This window comes from Anabrus simplex, chromosome 1 (genome assembly GCF_040414725.1).
Source record: "Anabrus simplex isolate iqAnaSimp1 chromosome 1, ASM4041472v1, whole genome shotgun sequence".
Taxonomy (NCBI): domain Eukaryota; kingdom Metazoa; phylum Arthropoda; class Insecta; order Orthoptera; family Tettigoniidae; genus Anabrus; species Anabrus simplex.
This window is the reverse complement of record NC_090265.1, coordinates 1099220031-1099240880: the sequence shown is the minus strand read 5'-3', so window position 1 is coordinate 1099240880 and position 20850 is coordinate 1099220031. Positions and strand designations below refer to the sequence as shown.

Genomic DNA, 20850 nt, shown 5'->3' with positions numbered 1-20850 from the left:
TCTTCTAGCCAGTGCATTTAGATACAACAGATGCTTTTACCAACTGGCTTGTTGCTCTTAGCCTGACAATGAACCCTCCCACTTTACCTGGGCTTGGGACCGGTAACAGCAACTACTGAGCTACTCAATTCACCGAGCAATAACTAATAATAAATGCTGCCACTAATGCTAAAAATAATAGACCATAATGGTCATAACTATCCCTTTGTTCTCACTTTAGAATTTATGAAGACTGTGAAAACAACGCATGACATTTTAAGAAATGTGTTATCACTGTGCCCGTTCACACCTCCGCGACAGTTTTCAAAATGGCGCCGAGTGAAGGTATGGCCCATTTGATCTAAAGGAAGCAAAGAATAGACACCAGTTGCGGTGACATAGAAGGCCATACATGTCATGGAACGGTCAAGTATTGAGAGTGAAACGGACAGTGGACTGTCTACTGTATTGTTTTACGAAAAAAAGTAGAAAACTTGGGATTGTTAAGAAAACTCCATCTTAATTTTTCTCAACGGAGAGTGAAGATGGAACTACCGACCGCGGTATAATTTTTAAGGAAGAAGAAAGGATCAGAAGCTATACTAAAGGAAAAAGCGTCGGAAATGTGAAGAAAACAAGTCAATACACCGAAAAATAAGCAGAGTTGATTAGAGATATTAAAAAAAAGGAATCAGCTAAGTACCACGAGATACGCGTGGGTGGATACAGAGCGCAGTTGATCTATACTCTGCAAAGGGAGACCAAGCCAGCATCTAAAAAAAAAGGATCTCATACAAGAAGAGATACATCTCGATTTATTGAATCAGAACAAGAATAAGTTTCCCAAGATCTACAAGAAGCGGCCGACAGAGATAGATTCACTGAAATCAACACCGACGAGATCGAAGATATACGTCGGAGAGCCACAAAGGAAATAATAAATTTAAGGATTACAAGCTTCAAAAAGAATTATATAATGGCTGTTCATTGCACTATAATCCTTATTTTAGTTGCTGACAAGAAGACCATGAGGATGATGTGCTAAATATACATGATGGACCAAGCTGGAGACCAGTACATCTTGCTATACGACCGAGCCATGATGAGGAAGGCGACAGGAAACCATTCAACCAACCCATGATGAGGAAGGCGACGGGAAACCATTCGACCAACCCATGATCAGGAGGGCAACGGGAAACCAGACAGCAATCCCGTGATGAGGAAGCAGATGATGTACCAGATGACCAACCCGTGACCTGACTGCAGACCCAACTACATCCATTTGGGAGCAGAACAGCTGGACCAGGACCAACCATGAGCGAGCTAAGTCATTTACAATACTTAATCGCATAATTTTTGGTTTGCCTACACATGTGCCGATGGGTTAAATATAACCGATATATATGAAATGCAAGTGAATGCTACCAATGAAGTGTGAGATACTTAAGTCCGTAGTTACATGATCTAGCAATATAGCATAAGATTCTAATGTGTTGGATATATACGTCATCGTATATCGGTCAAAATACACGTATATAGCGTGAGGTTTGAAAAAGAATTTTGGAAACAGCTGATTGTAATGACATACTGGCAGATTACAGAGATTTCGTATTGGTAATGCTACAAGTCGACGTCACGATTGGTTGCGCGCGGTGTAAAATAAACATATGGAATCACGCATTATTTTGCTCCGCAATAAGGGCATTGAACTCAATCATAGGTTATGAGATATAGCAACTTTAAAATGTTGGTTTAAGAAACATAGTGTGGTAGCTTTGACATGGACATGTATATGGGAACGCGACGAGTTAATATTGAGGCTACGATGTTAAGATATTATATGAATGTTGAAATAAGGTTACAATTGTGCTAACTTGAGGAAAAGTATGAGTTATATAGTGATATAAGGAGTTTTATACGCACTACGTAGGGGCCACTGAGTGCCTGCAGTTTAAGATATGCCACGCTACATTCTTTAGTTTCGTATACGTGAGATTGCCCACACCGCAGGATTGACCTAAGCCAAGGTATGAATAGAATTTACTATTGTAGAATTATGCTTGTGACGGGATCGTATGTCAACTTTAGATGTGCTGTAATGAATATCGGAATACTACGATACGTTTTATAGCTGTGTTTTGACCAAATGCATTCACGACACCGATAAATATGATATTATGTTTCTGAATACAACGACATAGCATTTGCATTGTAACTGCGCGTATGAATAAAATAGCTTGCATTGAAGTAGAATGTTATGGAATATAACGAAGGAAAGGGACATTGAGCCTGAAAGACATGTGTATGACAGCCAAAGGTTGTGTTCAAGTTAGTTAGATAGCTGAATAGATTAGAATAGATTAACATATACTCTGTTTGAACTTGCATTTTCTCAACAAACAACATCTAGGGAAATGTTAGAATAGGAGCCGAATTTAACAGGCACTAGGAACAAATGCCTTAGTCCGTAAGTGGTTATCCATCCACAACGTGAAAGAAGTACTAAAGTATGAGTTCGGATTTATTCATATGGATTTATCCATTCAAATTTACACATCCAGATTTACTTATTCGAGTTTACTTATATGGATTTACTTATTAGTGACTCGTCATTTACTGAGTATCAGCTACAATTTACTATTTAATATTCTCAACGCTCAATTCTATATGATTGGCGATTAAATATAACTGTGATATACAGTTCAGTCCTGCAATTTAAAGTTATGATTTGGTTTAATTTCAAGTTTGAGCTTATTAGTGGACTTTATATACACTTCAGCTTAACCGTGTGTTTAATTCAGACTTGTTTAATTAGTCTTAAACCAAATGAGCTTTCGTAACAACTTAATTATGTTGGTGTTGTATCTATGACTAACTTCAGTATGGACCTTAGATGTCCAGTGATCGATTGTAATCATGTACATACTCAATTTTGATTTCATGATGGAACTGATCTACGTAGTTTAATACTAGATAGTATTTCTCTTTCTACGAGCCAGCGCTGACTCACAATCCACACTTGTTAATACGCAATGCCAAGTAATGCCTTGGATAAAATTCCAATTTAATAGTCCAATATTTAGTCAATAAATATCTTGTTTATTTTTCTACAATTTTATGTGTCATGAATTCCTTCATTATAGCCTAGTTGGTAAGTTAGTTGCTTAGCTAAGTGAATTGTTGATTAATTAAGTATTCCATTTAGTCATGACCAGTTCTCATGTAGTTAAATACTCTGATTTTTAAAAAAATTGGTTGACGGTTATTACTATTATGTCATGAGTTTCTTTAGGCGTCACCCGTGAGTTGTTAATCTCTTCATACTCACGTAAAGCGTAACTTGAAGTATGATTTCATGTCTTACTTGGCATCTGAACACCCTGAGGTATCCGCTGAGCGACCCCATTTCATCTGATTAGGCAGCCCAACTACGAGTTCGAAATGGAGGTATCGGGTAAAGAATGTTCAGGTTCGAATTGACGCCCGAATCGTTACACCACTAAACTTTTCCATTAATCTTGTTTTTCTATGTCCATATCTTTCACTTAAGAAATTTTAAGATGTCTTTATTTCATGCATACTCGATGAAGATGATCCATAAAGGGTTGAAACATGTCCTAGTTTTACTAGTTTTATGAGTGTACATCAGTTAGTTTAAAGTGGCTTGTATCAACATGGTACTGAACAAGTAGACCAAACTCTACACATTATAACATCATCTGCAAAAAGTCTTGTGATTCTAGTTCTTTACTCATATCATTTATGTATTTATGTACATAAGAAAACATAAAGCTTCAATAATACTCTTAATGATTACAGGATCAAAATCTAACATTAAAAATAACAGGCAATAATGGTCATCACTACCCTTTTGTTCTCATTTAAAATTTTATCACAACTGTGAAAAACAATGAATGATGGGTCGGTGGATGCAGAATGGGTTTCGGCCCTTGAGTTTCGTCCTTTAAGAGGCCATGGCTTGCCCGTGGTCCAACAGCTCTGTACTCTGACCGGCCAACCGAGCAGGGGAAAGTTGGCCACGGCTCTACCGTGGCTCTACGCCTGTGCATTCGGGAGATGGGCCTGGGGCACAGTGCTGGACTTCACGCCTGGCCCCACCCGTCGGCTGTCCTGAGAATTGCTTTCTGTGGTTTTCCATTCTCCTGCACTAAGGCGAATGCCAGGACGGTTCGTAGTATAGGCCACGGACGCCCACCCCCTCACCTTCTCCGCACATCTCCTTCACCGCAACAAATCTCCCGGCCTGAGAGACGGCGTCACCATCTAAGAGGCCCGCCTCCCCCTTCAGGGGAGGAATGAAAACGTTTAGTAGTAGTAGTATGAATTATGTTTTAACATGATTTTAATGTTATAATCAATCAGCTTCATTGTCCATATTGATAGTTTGATAGTATTGATTAGGTGGAAAACTCTCAATGGAAAAGTTTGGTGTTGACACATTAAAATTACACAAGTATAAATTTTAATGTGTCAACACCAAACTTTTCCATTAATCATGTTTCTTTGTCCACGTATTTCACTTTGTAAATTTTAAGATGTCTTTGCCTACTCTAATTCTCCGAGTTCTATTTTCTGGAAATTTAGCCACCCATTCAACCACACTTATATATAGTCCAATAGTCCTTTATCAGATTCTCATGATCTACCCTATCAAAAGTCTTGGAGAGGTCAATACCAACACAGTCTATTTGACCTCCTGAATATAAATTCTGCTATATCTTGCTGGAATCCTACAAACTGAATGTCACTGGAACTGGGGCTACTACAGCAACTCTCCATTCATTTGGTATAGCCCCTTCATGCAAACAATAATCAAATAAATGTTTCCAATATGACACTACTGTATACCACACCCATTGCCTTTGTATAATCTTAAGCTGATTTTCTAGCCTTCAACTTCTGTATCCATCATCATCATCATCATCATCATCATCATCATCACCATCATCATCATCATAATCATCATCACTGGCCATGATGGACCACTTGAGTCATTCCACATTCAGTTTCTCTTTGAAAGTTGCACTGTTCAGTACCCGTGATCTGCACAGCACTTTTTAATTCGTTCCGATCAACTCAATTTGTCTGAAATCGTTATAGCCCTTCTATGTGTAATTTCAGCTGAAACTTTGTGAGTCATAACAAGCGTGTTAATTTTATTTTTGTTCTCTGCATCTCCTACCGAGTCCAGCTGCTTTGAGATCTTGCTGAATTTTGTGGATCCATTGTCCTCCTGTCTTCTTTCTAAGATCTCATCACTAGTTGTAGTAAAATCCTGTTTCCCAGCAGTCGCAAGATGTGAAAGAAATACAAGATTCTTTTCTTCTTCACTGTGCTGGTGACTGGGTCAATCTTTTGACAGAGAGTTTCATTAGGAAGGACTCTCCAGACTCCTTTAATCTGGTATTTATTATTTATGCAAGCTCTGATGATTCTTCTTTCAGTTTTGAGGAGCTCATCAGTTCGTCTTTCATTTCTAATTTGGAACAGGGTTTCACAAGCATGTCGTAATTATCATTGTTCATTTTATCTCAGTCTCCTTTCTTGTATTTTCCTTTCACTGTAACTTAAGGCAATCAAATTTTTTCTTTTCAATGGTATCAAGCGAGTTAGCTGGATGGTTTGGGTTACATAGCTGTGAGCTTGCATTCAGGAGATGGTGAGTCTGAGCTCGACTGTGGTTTCCCATTTTCATACCAGGCAAATGCTGGGGATGTACCTTTATTAAATTCATTACCGCTTTCTTCCCAGTCTTAACCCTTTCCCATCTATGCACCACCAAAAATCTTCAAAGTGTTAGTGTGACATTAAACAAACAGCAAAACAGAAAGGAAAAAATATTTTCAACAATAATATACATATTAAAGTTTTGTTTTGTCTAGCTCTATGGCTAAACAGTTAGCAAGCTGGCCTTTGGTTCAAGGGGGCCCAGTTTCGATTCCCAGCCGAGTCAGGGATTTTAACTTTCATTGGTTTTCCACACAAAGTAAACATTTACCCTTTTCTACTCTATAACATTTAAGCCTTGAATGCACGGCATAGCTAATCTGCAACAAAGTTTTAGAAAATGATGTGGACACCTCTGGAGGGAATTTAGTTAACTAGCGTGCTGTTACATCTGCCCATGATGCAATAGAAAATCTTTAACACTAGTTGCAAAATGGAATTTCAATGGTATTTACTGATGGGTATGAAAAGGTTACACCATGCTGCACTTAGACGAAGTTTGGAATTTATTTAACCTCATTAAAAATCACTTTTTGAAGATTCATGACTCAAGTGATACCAGGTCAAAAGGAATAACAAGTTAAACCAATGTGAGTCTCCTGGATACAGTGAGTTCATGCTGGTTTTTTGCTCCCAATTTGAAGTGTTTCTTTATTTCAACAAGGAACTGCTACAGAGGTTTCAATCAGTAGCCTGATGTGATCACTCTGGTATTTTTGACCATGATAATATAGTTCCAACACAGTACTCCTACAGTGATAGAAACATCAATTAAAACTGAAACCAAGAGAGCAGGCTGAATCATGAGTTATCAGTAAATGAACACACCCCATGTATGCAAATCAAATTTTAACAAATAAGTACTGTAGAACAGAAAGATAATAATTGTTTATGTATACACAGTATATATTGTATAGTGTGACGTGTTGACTGTGAAATTAATACTTATTTATAATATAACATACAAGTAACATGCAAAGCTATATTCTTACTCTTTATACCACTGATATGGAATTTTTAAATAATTTTTCTGTTGTTATAAATTTTCCAGGGAGTCTTAAAGTAATGTTTAAATGTCAAAACTAAAATTTCATGCATTTAAGAGTTTATATGACTTCTACTGCTGTTCTGGTTATACTAACAGAAATACATAACTTACCGTAATGTCCTCAATAAACTATGAGTCAGGGTGAAGAATGGTACATCTGACTTCTTAAATGTCCAATACCATGTTGCAAATGTTCCAGCTAAAACCATCTCTCCAAATGCTGACATGAAGAAAAGTCCCCAGAAGAAGCCAAATATGTTAAGAACATGCATGTAGTCCAAGTACGTATCCAATTCACGACCAACTTTAAGACAGTAAACTTCTTCACAGGCTGTACCGTTCTCATAGCGACACTGTGTATGGAACTGTTGTGGTGTACAAGAAGACCCCTCCTAAAACACAACAGTAATCAAGACTACTTAATTAGTAAGTGTTTTTTTATGTAGTTATTTATGTTATCAGTAAATGAAATTAGTCCACATTTCTACATTTAAGGCAGTCTCCCAGATGGCAGATCCCTATAAGATGTTTTCCTAACCTTTAATTAAATAATCTGTGACATCAGTATACAAACATCCAAATACCTATTTCAACTTCAAGGAACACCTAACTTCCACTCTCAACCTACAAAACTGGTTATGGGTGACTTCAACTGCCATAGCACATCTTGGGGTTATATGGAGACAGATAAAAATGGAGAGGACCTTGAAAACTGGATTGAGCGGATGGGCTTAGTACTCATTCATGACCTAAAGTTGCCACAATCTTTCAACATTGGAAGATGGCGTGATGGATATAACCCAGATAACAACTTTGTCAGTGAACATCTTGCAAAGCAGACGAAGAAGGATATCGGAGAGCCAATCCCTTGTACATAGCACCGACCCATTATCTGTACTGTTGAAGCAGTTGTGAAACCAGATATTGTTCAGTTTAATTTAAAAGATTATTTAACTTAAAACGAGCTGAATGGGAAAATTTTACACAAGAACTTGATAAGGAAGTCCTAAAAATTGAGCCATCTTCAGAAGTTATGATAATTTTATCAAAATTGTGAAAGTCATCTCACGTAGGCACATTCCTCGTGGCTGCAGAACATCCTACGTCCTTGGGCTTGATAACGAATCCAAATCTCTCCTTGAGAGATACAAACAACTGTTTGAAGAAAATCTATTCAATGAATAAACAATTGAGACAGGCAAAAACCTCCTGCTTACTCTATCAACTTCTAGAAGAGATAAATGGTGCAATCTGATGTCACAGTTAGACACGAAAGAGAACAGTTGGAAGGCTTGGAAGTTGCTGAAGAATTTCAATAAATCCTATCAGTGCTCCCTCCAAGTATCTCTTAAGTAATTCCTGATCAAATAGCTTATCAAATCTTGCTGAATGGAAAGACTAATAGAAAATCTGAGAACAGAAAGCTACAAAGACATCCTGACGAGAATGACTACCTTACAACTCTTTTCACCTTGGAAGAACTGGAAGTAGTTTTCCAGTCTATGAAAAACAATAAAGCTCCAGGCTTATATGAACTGCAAACAGAGCACATTAAAATGTTTGGACCAGCTACAAAGCAGTGGATTTTAAAATGAATGAACATCTGTATCTCAAAAATGTAGAGCCCCAAAATGTGGTGGAAAGCAAAAGTTGTAGCATTGCTAAAGCCAAAAAAAGAAACCAACAAATCCAAAAAACTTCCACTCAGTGTCATTACTCTGCCATTTATATAAGGTCTTGGAGAGATTCTTCTCAATCGAATCTCATAGCATGTTGATAAAACTCTAACTAAGGAAAAGTCAGGTTTTAATCCAGGAAGGTCATGCTGTGGTCAGATCCTTAACCTGACACAGTATATTGAGGACGAATATGAAAGACGGCAGGTTACAGGTGTGGCATTCATTGACTTTACAGCAGCATATGAGACAGTCAACCACAAGAAGCTGATCAGAAAAGTATATTCCATCACAAAAGATTACCGCCTAACACACTTTGCTGCAAAATAGGAGATTTTTTGTCAATCTGCACAATAAGAATAGTCAGTGAAGAACTCATATAAATGGTCTACCACAGGGCAGTCTATTGGCCCTGCTATTATATAATGGGTGATATGAATAAACCGGAGACGTAACTCTTGTCTCACAAATATTAAGACATGTCTCAAATGTATATGAATAAAAAAGCGATGTCTCAGCAGTGACCTTTGCTCCTTGAGACACAGCTCGTTAGCGGATTCTCTCGGAGACAAGTCTCCAAATGTATATGAATAAACTGGAGTTTAGTCTCTCAGAATGGAGACTAATCTCAGAATTTCTTGAGACTGCCCAGAAGGTGACTCAAGGCGATAGAATCAGGCTGAAAACGTGATGGCGGAGTTTATGATGGTTTTACAACAGAGAAGAAAAATGTATAAAGTACGAAGAGAGTCTCTCAAACATGACTATAAAGATCTCTACTGTTTCCGGAAAGAAAATGTGGAATGGTTAGCACATTTTCTGGAGCCAATACACAAGAAATTCATATAACAATAATGATAAAGATGATAATGATAGCCATTAGCGATAGGATTTACATGCATCATAAAGTCTAAAAGTCCGCCTCTGTGGTGTAGTGGTTAGCGTGATTAGCTGCCACCCCCGGAGGTCCGGGTTCGATTCCCGACTCTGCCACGAAATTTGAAAAGTGGTACGAGGATTGGAACGGGGTCAACTCAGCCTCGGGAGGTCAATTGAGTAGAGATGGGTTCGATTTCCATCTCAGCCATCCTGGAAGTGGTTTTCCGTGGTTTCCCACTGCTCCTCCAGGCAAATGCCAGGATGGTACCTAACTTCAGGCCACGGCCGCTTCCTTCCCTCTTCCTTGCCTGTCCCATCCAATCTTCCCATCCCTCTACAAGGCCCCTGTTCAGCATAGCAGGTGAGGCCGCCTGGTTGAGGTACTAGTCATTCTCTCCAGTTGTATCCCCCGATCCAAAGTCTGAAACTCCAGGACACTGCCCTTGAGGCGGTAGAGGTGGGACCCCTCGCTGAGTCCGAGGGAAAAACCGACCCTGGAAGGTAAACAGATTGAGAAGAAGAAGATAAAGTCTAAAATGTACAAAATCAAACCAGAAATATGCAAAATCGTACAACATACGAATCTGAAAATTTTCTAAGTAATTATTAAATTAATTTAATTATTCTTAATCTATTCCACATTTGTGATTTTTTCTGTACGTTGAAATTTTTCCATTCACAAAATACGACTTAACATCTTATAAATAAAACTAATTCACAATAACGGAACAGACCGAAACATAGGCTAGCTATGTTTAAGATATGACTTAAAATTATTCAAGGCTTTCATTATTCACTTTGTCTTGCTCCCTTAGCTGAATGATCAGCGTAGTACTCATCGGTTCAGGGGGCCCCCGGGTTCGATTCGCGGTCGGGTCAGAGATTTTAACCTTAAATCCTCAACATACATTCCTGCAACTCACACACAACACTATCCTCCACTACAATAACACGGCAGATGACACCCATCCTCTCGGAGGGTCTGCCTTACAAGGGCTGTACCAGGCTAGAAATTGTCACACGAAATTATTACCTATTACTATTACTATTATTATTATTATTATTATTATTATTATTATTATTATTATTATTATTATTATTATTCACATTTTGATATCTGGAAGGATATTTCTTCAAGTCTGAAAATTATCGCTCTCTATCACATGTAGGCCATATGGTACTGAACGAATGTGCGAGTATCTTTGGTCCTCGTGTAAGCTATCTCATTTATGTTTACTTCAAGTGCCGTAAAATTCCCTGCCCATGCCTTTTTCGATTGCACTGTTTCTAAGTTTATTTAAAAGTTTCAACCGGCGGCTCGTGCCCTTGAGAAAAATATGCTGTAACTTGTTTCACAAGATTTTACAGATTCGCATAATGACATTATTCGGCCAATGATTTGCTGCCTCTATGAATGCTGCTCTTTCTCAACCATCGCACCAAAATCTCACTTGCGCCGAATACTACAAGGGAAGCATTTGGTTTGGATCAGACAGATTTCGATGAAACTTCCACGAATTGTCAATCCACCTGTCTTAAATTTATTGATGATCTTCACTTTGTCATAAAATCAATGGCATTGCTATAATTAATTGCTAAAGAACAGCTGGGTGGTTTGCAGCTGTATTGACCTCGCGTATGCACTGTAGAAATGCACTGATAGTTCTATTTTAAAGTTACATTAAACAGTGCGCTTTAGAGTGAAAATTAGATTTTGACAACGTGAACAGAATGTTTTGCTCGTCAAACCCATTTTACTAACATGCACAGTATATGAATATTTCAAAATATCAGGCTTTTAATACTTCTCTGTCGTTTACAATTGAAGCTAAAATATGTAATATGAAATCCTTGTCATTTGTATATAAACTTGCACGCTATGAATAGCCTTAAACTTTCGGATTCTTGCTTGAGAGTCATTCATTTTGTCACACTGCGAGTAATCTATATAACAACGTTAATCATGCAGCGATTTTCTGATGTTTTAATTGATCATCCTACCATGTTTCATTGAAATCGCTGCCATCTACACACCACGTTCCATTTAAAACTGGAGCAAGAATTTACTGTCAATAAATACCGGTAGGAAAATATTATTTCACGGCAGAACGGTTATCACCATTGAGTTCCGGATATCTTAGCTCATCGTGTTACTAAGTTTCATTGCAATTTGTCCGGTCCAAATCAATCAACTCCCTTGTTAGTTACATTCGTTTATGAATATGGATAGCATTTTGTATTATTTCTATGTTTCTAAAGTTTGAAATTTAGACAGTTTATGCAACAGTATATAGGTACTGGTTGTATACTACATACCAGGTGAGTTGGCCGTGCGGTTAGGGGCGCGCGGCTGTGAGTTTACATCTGGCAGGTAGTGGATTCAAGCCCCACTGTCGGCAACCCTGAATATCGTTTTCCGTGGTTTCCCATTTTAACACCAGGCAAATGCTGGGACTGTACCTTAAGTGAGGCCACGGTCGCTTCCATCCCACTCCTAAACCTATCCCATCGTCGCCGTAAGACCTATCTGTGTCGGTGCGACGTAAAACAATTGTAGAAAATGTACATTATATGCAGAAACACCCCTAGCTATGCACAGGTATGAATAAACTCTTCATATTCGTGAATAATGAAATACGAAGCGTGTTTAAAAAGTGTTTGAGTGACATTCAATGACCGCAGAAAATTATGCATTTGAATGTGGATCCTAAATGTGATGATAAATACAATGTAACTTCTTACACAATATCTTGAAGGAAGCTTACAAAAAAGAGAAACCTTAAATCAGTCGTTCCCAAGCTGGGGTCCAAGTATACCAAGTGTACGAGCCACTACGTTTACGTAAAACTAGAAAGAATTGGAAATAATAACTGTAGTGATTATTGAATATTGATTAATACGAAAGGTGTAGTTAGCAGAATAGGCTCCCAAGTGAAACACAACTGAAGAAGGAAAGGCTGTCAAGAACTATTCTAAATGAAAAAAAAATATCGGTGGGTGTTCCATTTCGGTTGTACTTGTTTGTTCTGCTCTTTTCTCCCTTTCATGTAAAAGATTTTCCGTTTGTAGTTGCAAAACCTGTTTTTGCACTGAAATTTCTTCTGTTTTTTTCGAGAACACGCTGTCGCTTTTCAATCTTTTTCGCTTGTAAATCTAACACTTTCATCTGTTCCAACAAAACCACTCTTTATAGCTCTCCAATAAATTGTTAATTCACTCGTCAGCTGACAGATACCACAGCCAGTGAGCGAGACTCGTCTCAAGCGGAAGGAGACAAGTCTCGTTAGCGAGAAACAAATTTTATTCATATACATGACAAGTTCTGTCTCGCAAGTGACTTCCGTCTCAATCCTCCTTCGAGACTTGTCTCCGAGTTACATCTCATTTTTATTCATATCACCCAATATCTACACAAATGACCAACCAATCAACCCTGGGACAAGAGCGTTCATTTAGGCAGATGATACAACTACTGCTGTCCAAGGAAGAAAGTCATATTTCTTTTCTGAGCACATTTCACCCAGAATTTGAAAAATAAGTGTGAATGATGGGTCCCTGACCCCATTTAAAACAATATGATGTGGCATATGAATGCTATTTTGGTCATTTCACATTGTTCTGGTCATAGTCTGCTCATTTTAGTGATATAAGGACATATTTGGAAGGGCTGCCTGGCCAAGGCGGTAAAGGCGTGCTCGGTTCGCCCGGAAGGACATGGGTTCGAATCCCCGTCAGGAAGTCGTAAAATTTAAGAAACAAGATTTCCACTTCCGGAGGTGCATATGGCCCTGGGGTTCACTCAGCCTACACCAAAAATGAGTAGCAGGTTAATTCCTGGGGGCAAAGGCGGCCGGGCGTAGAGCTAACCACTCTACCCAATCACGTGCTGAGGTTAACAATGGTGGAAGCCTTTACCTTCCTCTCCTCCTGTACGGAGGTGACTTTGCTTTGCTTTGCTAAGGTCACATTTGGTTATAATTGCAGCATTTTTGTTTAAACTGAGGCGTCATTAAGAAGATACATTTTATCTGCGTCGAGTTTCAAACACAGGATTTCCAAATAGTGTAGTACATTAAAAAAAAATTATTTTGCTAGAACAGACAGAACAGAAGACCCGACTCCAAGAAGGAGCTGCTGTACGGATGACTTTTAGTACATCATTCTGGACAAGTTAGATTGTGACATCCGTGTGAACAAAAGGAATGTGACAACAGTGTGTTTGCACCTTTGAATAGGATCAACAAATCTGACCATTTTTGGTCCTCACTTGGTCCGTATTGATTAAGCTCATGGAAAAATGCCACAGGTAGTTGTTAAGTCCACCCTGTCAATATTTATTATAAACTCGTTAGTTTACACACTTATTATATGCACGTGTGTTAAAAATGGTCATTCTCTTCAGCGGCAAATTTAACATCATAAACCAAAATCCCTCATATTCCAGGATCCATAACCAAACTTTGACTAAAAACATGAATAGTTAAAAACATAAAACTTTTAACACACACACATTAAAACATTTCCTGTATGATGCTTATCTAAAGTGCATTAATAGCTGTTTTAGTTTGTCCTTAACGCTGAGGAAGCACTTTAAAAGTTAATATTAAAAACCACCATTCATCTCTTGGATGAAGTCAAAAATTAATAAAATTAACATCTATGGTCTTGCTTGTTGTTAAAAAATTCTGCTAAGATCTTATCCTCCATAAAGTTGTGGACTTTCTACCTCATATGACTATTTAGAATGTGTTGCCACATGACACATAGCTTTATTGGACACATTCGTCCTATGAAGGTTCATGTCCAAATATAAACAGAGCGGATCAAACAATCCCGCCATGCCCTTGAAATGAGCGCCTTGAAGATGTTCTTCTTATTCAAAAATAAGAAAATCTTATTAGAATAATAAATTCAAAACCTGATGCTGAACACGTGGAATAATGTGACTGAACTTACATAACATACTGGGTTAGTGTATGCCTTCTCGCTCTCTAGCCAGTCACGAACTAACAGCAGATGTTGAAATAAACCTGAAGCAACTCAAGGCCACGAGCAGATAAGGGAGTGGAATGAACGCCTGACCTGGATGGCTGTTAAAGAAGGAGAGGGGGCTAACGGCTAGGGTTAATGTTATCTATCTCTTCTTTTTCTTCTTTTTACGTTATGATTTGCTAACATGAACAACGGATTTTCTTCACCCAAGTTTTCATTTCAATTTTTGTCAACACTTTGTTTCTGTACCAAACAAATTTATAATTTTTCCAAGACGTCCATATATTTCCCTTTACTTGTATAATGTATTAATTTCTTCATGGTCTTAAAGAACTGTTTCCTTTTCACCTTATCAAAGGCTTTCTCTACATCCACAAATGCAATGTATGTCTTCCTGTTAACACTCAGTCTTAGTATTAGGATAGCTTCTCTTGCTCCCATCCCTGATCCTGAGATGTATATTGTTCAATTTCTTTTTAATCCCATTCTTAATTACATTAAGCAGTATTTTGGTTGCATGTGATAGCAGTGTTATTGTCCTATAGTTGGAACCCTTGGTGGCATTACATTTTTTGGTAAAAGTAACTGTCCTACTTTTAGTAGTCTCCAGAAACTTCACCATTGTAATAGCTTCTTGCAATGATATTATTGTACAGTTGCTTCATTCTTTCTTTCATTTTTTTTTTCTTTTTAAATATTTTTAACGTTACACTGACACAGATAGGTCTTATGGTGACGATGGGACAGGAAAGGCCTAGAAATGGTAATGAAGCAGCCGTGGCCTTATTTAAGTTACAGCCCCAGCATTTGCCTGGTGTGAAAATGAGAAACCATGGAAAACCATCTTCGGGGCTGCCGACAGTGGGGTTTGAACCCAATATCTCCCGAATACTGGATACTGGCCGCACTTAAGCGACTGCAGCTATTGAGCTTGGTATCCTTCCAGAACCTTGAAAAGTTCTGCATGTCGTCCGGTCCAGTTGCTTTCATGTCCTTCAGTTGTTTTAGTGCTAAGTCAAATTCTTCCTGTGTGGCCCTATAATGTCTTTGGAAGAGAGCTTACAAGAGGAAATTCATCAAGTGGATACAGGTACTTACAGTATAATTACATGGACACTCTGAGTTATTACTGAAGTGTGTCACTTGAAAAGTCGGTTTTGCAGATGCTAACAGGCAGAGCCCAACAGACACTGCCCACGCTATCACAGCCAACTGCAGGAACCAGGGCACAAGTGGGAAAGCCAGAGTGCTTGTTGCACTGCTTACAGCCCTGAAACAAATTATAAATTTCATTAAACCTGTTTGTAATCAACTCCACTCCTGCCGCCAAGAGTAACTCTTTTTTTTTTCCGGGTGATAGATGAATGAAGAATATTGTGCATTAATGACAAGATAAGTGTAAATTAAGGGTAATATGAATAGGTACAATGAATAAACTCTGAAAATTTGTACATTTTCTCCAAAGAATGGAATGTGAATTCTATAAGAATTCTAAAGGAGAATATACAATATTATAATTAGTGTATAATAGACACTGAGAAACATCTATGGTGGTAGGGGGTGATATTGCATTATACCTTTATAAGTCAAAATATGGCATTTTTACATTTATATTTTTCTCTACACAATATACTTTCATTTTTAATCTGGTAAAAAAGATAATGTTACAGTAATTATTTCAAGAGACATGTTTGTAAATATACATGTATGTTACTTGCTACATCCTACTCTTCCATATGTTTGTTATTCATTTCCTGTAATTTTCATTTTTACACAGGATTTTCATCATAATTCAATAACTCTTGGAAAGATTTGCATGGTAGTGTATTTCACTCATATAACTAACATATAACTAACTGCTTCCTCTGACACAAGTAGTTTAACCTTTTTAAATAACTAGTACCATGAATACATCATGTGAATGGAGAGAATTCAAATGAAAGCATATGATAAGGTGTCGAATAAACATTTAAAACTAAGACCTAACAATTCAAATTACAGTATTTTTAAAAGAAATATCTTGGCAATTCTAGAGTAGGTACCTAATAAAAACCTTTAAATCATTTCAGCAAAAGAACTGTATATATATATAATGAATTGTAGTTTGTAGTGTTTATAGTACAAAACCCTTTTATCTATAAAAAATAAACACAAATTAGAAAAGCAAAACAGAAACATTATTTATGAAATGGTAATAAATGAATGTTAAGCATGCACAATTTTGTTTAAGTAACATCTGTAAGTGTTCAGCTATAAAAATGTATATTTAAGAAAAAGGTGAACTTTCCCATTTAAGACAAAACTATGGGATTATCTGCCCCTCATAAACATAGGAAGAAAGAGTTCCAACACTTTGAAGAATGAAGGTATCAGCTAAACAAAAGAGAAGTGCCACAAAAGCATGAAAATTCTTCCTAAGCTTTGAAAATCTAATACTGTTGGGATTGTAAGAGAACAAAAGTTGATCAAGTGAGGTCAGACAATAACAATGCCAGGAGGAATCTGACACAAATACAGAAGTAGCATCATGTTCATATGGAGTCCCATGGTCATCACACACATCTCACAGGATGTGAAGACTTTTAAAATACCTACACTATAGGTGGTTTAGGATTTCTCGATTTACCCAGGAAATGTTCAAATGAATACCAAATAAGAGGATTATGTAACCTTTGTTGCAGTTCTTGAAAGGGCACAGAGGAACAGTATTGAAGCCTCCATTATCAGTCACCAGCTCAGATGGATTGGACATGTCCAACACATGAGTGACACATGAGCAGTAATGACTGCAGTCTATTTGAGAAATAGGTGCCCATTCTCAGCAATAAATTTTCAGATACCGTACGAACTGTGGTTCAATTGCAGAACTGCAAAATGTAGATGATAATGCTTCTCCAGCTCATTCTCCCAAGGAACTGCAAATGTCTGTTGACTGCTTTAAAACAGCTTATAAACACTTTAGCCTGATTATCAACATTCAGAAAACTAAAGTTCTTGCACAACCTGCTCCTGAAACCAGTTTGCCAGACTTCAACATCATCTTAGACACAGCTCTGGAACAAGTAGATCACTTCTCCTACCTTGGGAGTATTCTCTTGACATATTGACCTCGGAGATGGATGTAGGAAACAGAATACGAGGTGCTCAATGTGCATTCAGACATCCTTCCTTCAAAGTCTTTTCAAATAAAGATCTAAAAATATCCACTAAACTGATGGTGTACCAAGCTGTTGTTGTCTCCACATTACCATACAGATGTGAAACATGAACTCTACACTGCTGTGACATCAAGAAACTGGAACGTTTTCACCAGCAGAAGCTTAGGATCATCATGAATATCAAATGGGAGGATTATATAATGAATGTTGCCGTTCTTGAAAAGGCACAGAGGAATGGTATAGAAGCCTCCATCATCAGTCACCAGCTCAGATGGATTGGACATGTCTAACACATGAGTGACAATAGACTACCTCAACAGTTACTGTACAGTGAACTCAGTCCTGGCAGGAGGACTTGCGGTGCCCCTTTGAAACACTAGAAGGATCAGCTCAAAAAGACCATGAAGAGAACAAACATTGACCCCAGTACTTGGCATACACTTGCTGAAGATTGCCTTGCTAGTGTGCAGCCACTTCCACTGCTGTCCAGCAGTTTGAAACAGAATGTCGAAGACTGCAAATAGAGGCTCATCTTAGAAGAAAACTCAAGACAAACGCAACCATGTCCAACCCCCTCTCTCAGGTGTACCAGATGTTGTCGCATGTTTTATGCAAGGACTGGCCTCTTGAACCATCAACATCATCTGCATAAAGCGGACTAAACATGAACTGCTGGTGAAAAATGTATACTCGGATACGAGTAACGCCGATGATGACGACGGCTAGTAGCAGCAGTAGTAGTTTCTCAAACGTTTCTTGCTGGCTTCATACTCTACTGTACCAAATGATAGATCAAGAATGTAATAAAAATGTAGCATTTAAATGTGTTGGGCAGGTTAGGTTGTTGCATGAGAGATATGGACATGTACATTCTGAGGCTTTGTTTAAATTGCCTATGTTAGAATTGAAAAGAAGTAATGATATTAATACTTGTTCTGTATGCATTCAAGGGAAACTAAGTAACAAGGGGGTACCTAAGTCTTGTGAGTGTAAAGGAAAAATACCACTTGATGTTGTGGACACTAATGTAGTTGGAAAAATTAGTCCATGGTACTTGGAAAAGCTCAATATGTTGTAACTATGATTGATGAATACTTCAGATATAATGTGGCTGTGTGTGTGAGAAATAACAATGAAGTGCTGGAGGTGTTTCATACGTATCAGGCAAAGGCAGAAAAGTTACATGGTGTAGGAATTAATGTAGTACAATCTGACAATGGTACAGAATACACATGTAGCGGGTTTCAAGCACAATGGCAAAAATGGGATATTACTCATAGGAGGTCTGTACCGTACACTCAACAACAAAATGGATTAGCAGAGAGGCAGAATAGAATGATGTTTGATACTGTTAGATGTCTATTGATCCAGTCTGGGTTACCAAAGGAATTTTGGGGAGAAGCGGTAATGACTGCAGTCTATTTAAGAAATAGTGCCCATCCTCAGCAATAAATATTCAGATACCGTATGAACTGTGATTCAGTAGGAAGTTGGATGAGGAAGATTTAGGTAGATTGAAAGTATTTGGATGTCAGGCATGGGCTGTGAGAGTAGACAGCAGGAAGTTAGATCCCAGAGCAGAGTCATCCGTTATGACAGGGTATGAGGCAGGTATTAAAGATGGAGTCTTGAAAGGAAAAAAGTAATAGTCAGGAGAAGTGTGGTATTTGAGGAGCAGATATTTCCCTTTAAGGTGAAAGGTCCTGGAATCAATATTATAGAAAAGGTAAATGTACCAAAGGCAGAGGATGATGAAACATACTTTGACATATTGTGCATTGAAGATCCAGAGATAAAATTAGGGACTGAATTAGACACAGGAGAGGAAATATTGGCTGTTGAGTCAATGATCAGGGAGGAACAACTAGTGAATTAATAGTGGCAGTCACGATTCCTCCTGTCTTCTAGCCCATGACTACACATTTCGTTATATTTACCCTGATTTAGGGAGAGGGACCAATGTGTTTCAGAATGAGTAAATGTGGCGAGTTGCATAAAACCAGATCGCAAGAGGTAGGTGGACGATCCGGCACATGACTTAATTTTTAATATTGTGGATCACCCTAATACTTCTGCACCTTGTCAGCTCACTTGATTTGCACAGTTCAATGTGGAAGAAGAATAAGTATTTTACAGAATATGGTTTTATCTTTACTCCAATCCTACACATCCTCCAAAGTTATCGCTTTAAAATGTACTGTTTTGTACTCATTGGCTGACTTTTTAAAAAATACACTATTAAGAAAGAGGTTAGCACTTGCAAGACCCCCAGTATTGAAAATACAACGGTTTGGTCAGTTCTATTCACATATTTACACAAATGAACATCATTAAAATACAAACTTACCTGCTGGCCTCACCGATCAAAGCTACAGCAATACGTATACGTTTACGAAGGAATAAGATTATTATAAGAATGATCACCAGCATAATGGCAGATGCAATGAGAAACACAAGCCAGGTTGACTTAAGGGCCAAAAGGGATTTAAAGCGGCCCTCAATAGAATCATCATAGTCCTGTGTTTCCTCTTCGTCGCTCATTTCTGAATATTTGACATAGCTGGCATAAACACCTGAAAAGAAAGAGATACCCATTTACTTTACTCAATAACAAGAGGAAACAAACACAGTGATATTGGATACAGTGTGAGTCCTCTTCCCCTTTGAATGTAGGCCATATTTGGAACACATGCATTTTATAGACAACCTACAAATATTGGGCCATCCCAGTGAGCACGTACTGCAGATGTTATTGAGTACACTCTGTAGAATTCTGACAGCCTTATGCCATGGATTTGGAAGTAATAGCACTCCTGAATGAACTTATTAGCCATTCGCAACAGCGAAGGAAACCTTTATACACGTGAAAGAGTGCATTAGATCTACGCCAAGCTACTGGGCTCCAAAATCCATAAAAAAGTAGTTAGTGAGATGTAAAGCCAGTAACATTATTATAAGCATACTGGATAAAGTGTAATCTTCCGGTGACCACCTACAGTAGGTCCCTTGTTAGCTCATTTGGAACTAGCAGAGTGGCCAGATAAAGTGCAAACTGGTTCAAAACCCCAGAGACACTTTTATATTTTTTTTATTTTGCCTTACTTCGTGGGCATACTGTCTCACATGAATGGTTTCAGCAACTGGATGTTTATATGGTAGGTCTTGACAGGGACAGTATGGTTGGTGGAAGGCACCTGAGGTATGTGAACACAAGCTCACTAATGCAGTATGTGCTTAAAATGGTGACTTTTTTTTGATTAATGAACATTTGGGCATGCCACTGAACTGAGACTCTGTCTTGCTGAAGCATGTTACGTCTAATGAATCAGCAGGCCTTCGTAATTAGATTTTGAAGACACTCAGGCTCTTC

General features: G+C 38.1%; 1 protein-coding gene across 1 annotated transcript in view; it reads right to left on the bottom strand.

Moving 5' to 3' along the window:
• The window catches only part of Ctl2 (Choline transporter-like 2), a 248674-nt gene that overhangs the window by 23390 nt on the left and 204434 nt on the right, over nt 1–20850 (bottom strand). The window contains exons 6-8 of the mRNA XM_067137298.2: nt 19828–20053; nt 15421–15592; nt 6887–7167 (exon numbers count right to left, since the gene is read on the bottom strand). Coding sequence (XP_066993399.2) covers nt 6887–7167; nt 15421–15592; nt 19828–20053 — 679 coding nt within the window. The remainder of the gene's footprint in view (nt 1–6886; nt 7168–15420; nt 15593–19827; nt 20054–20850) is intronic.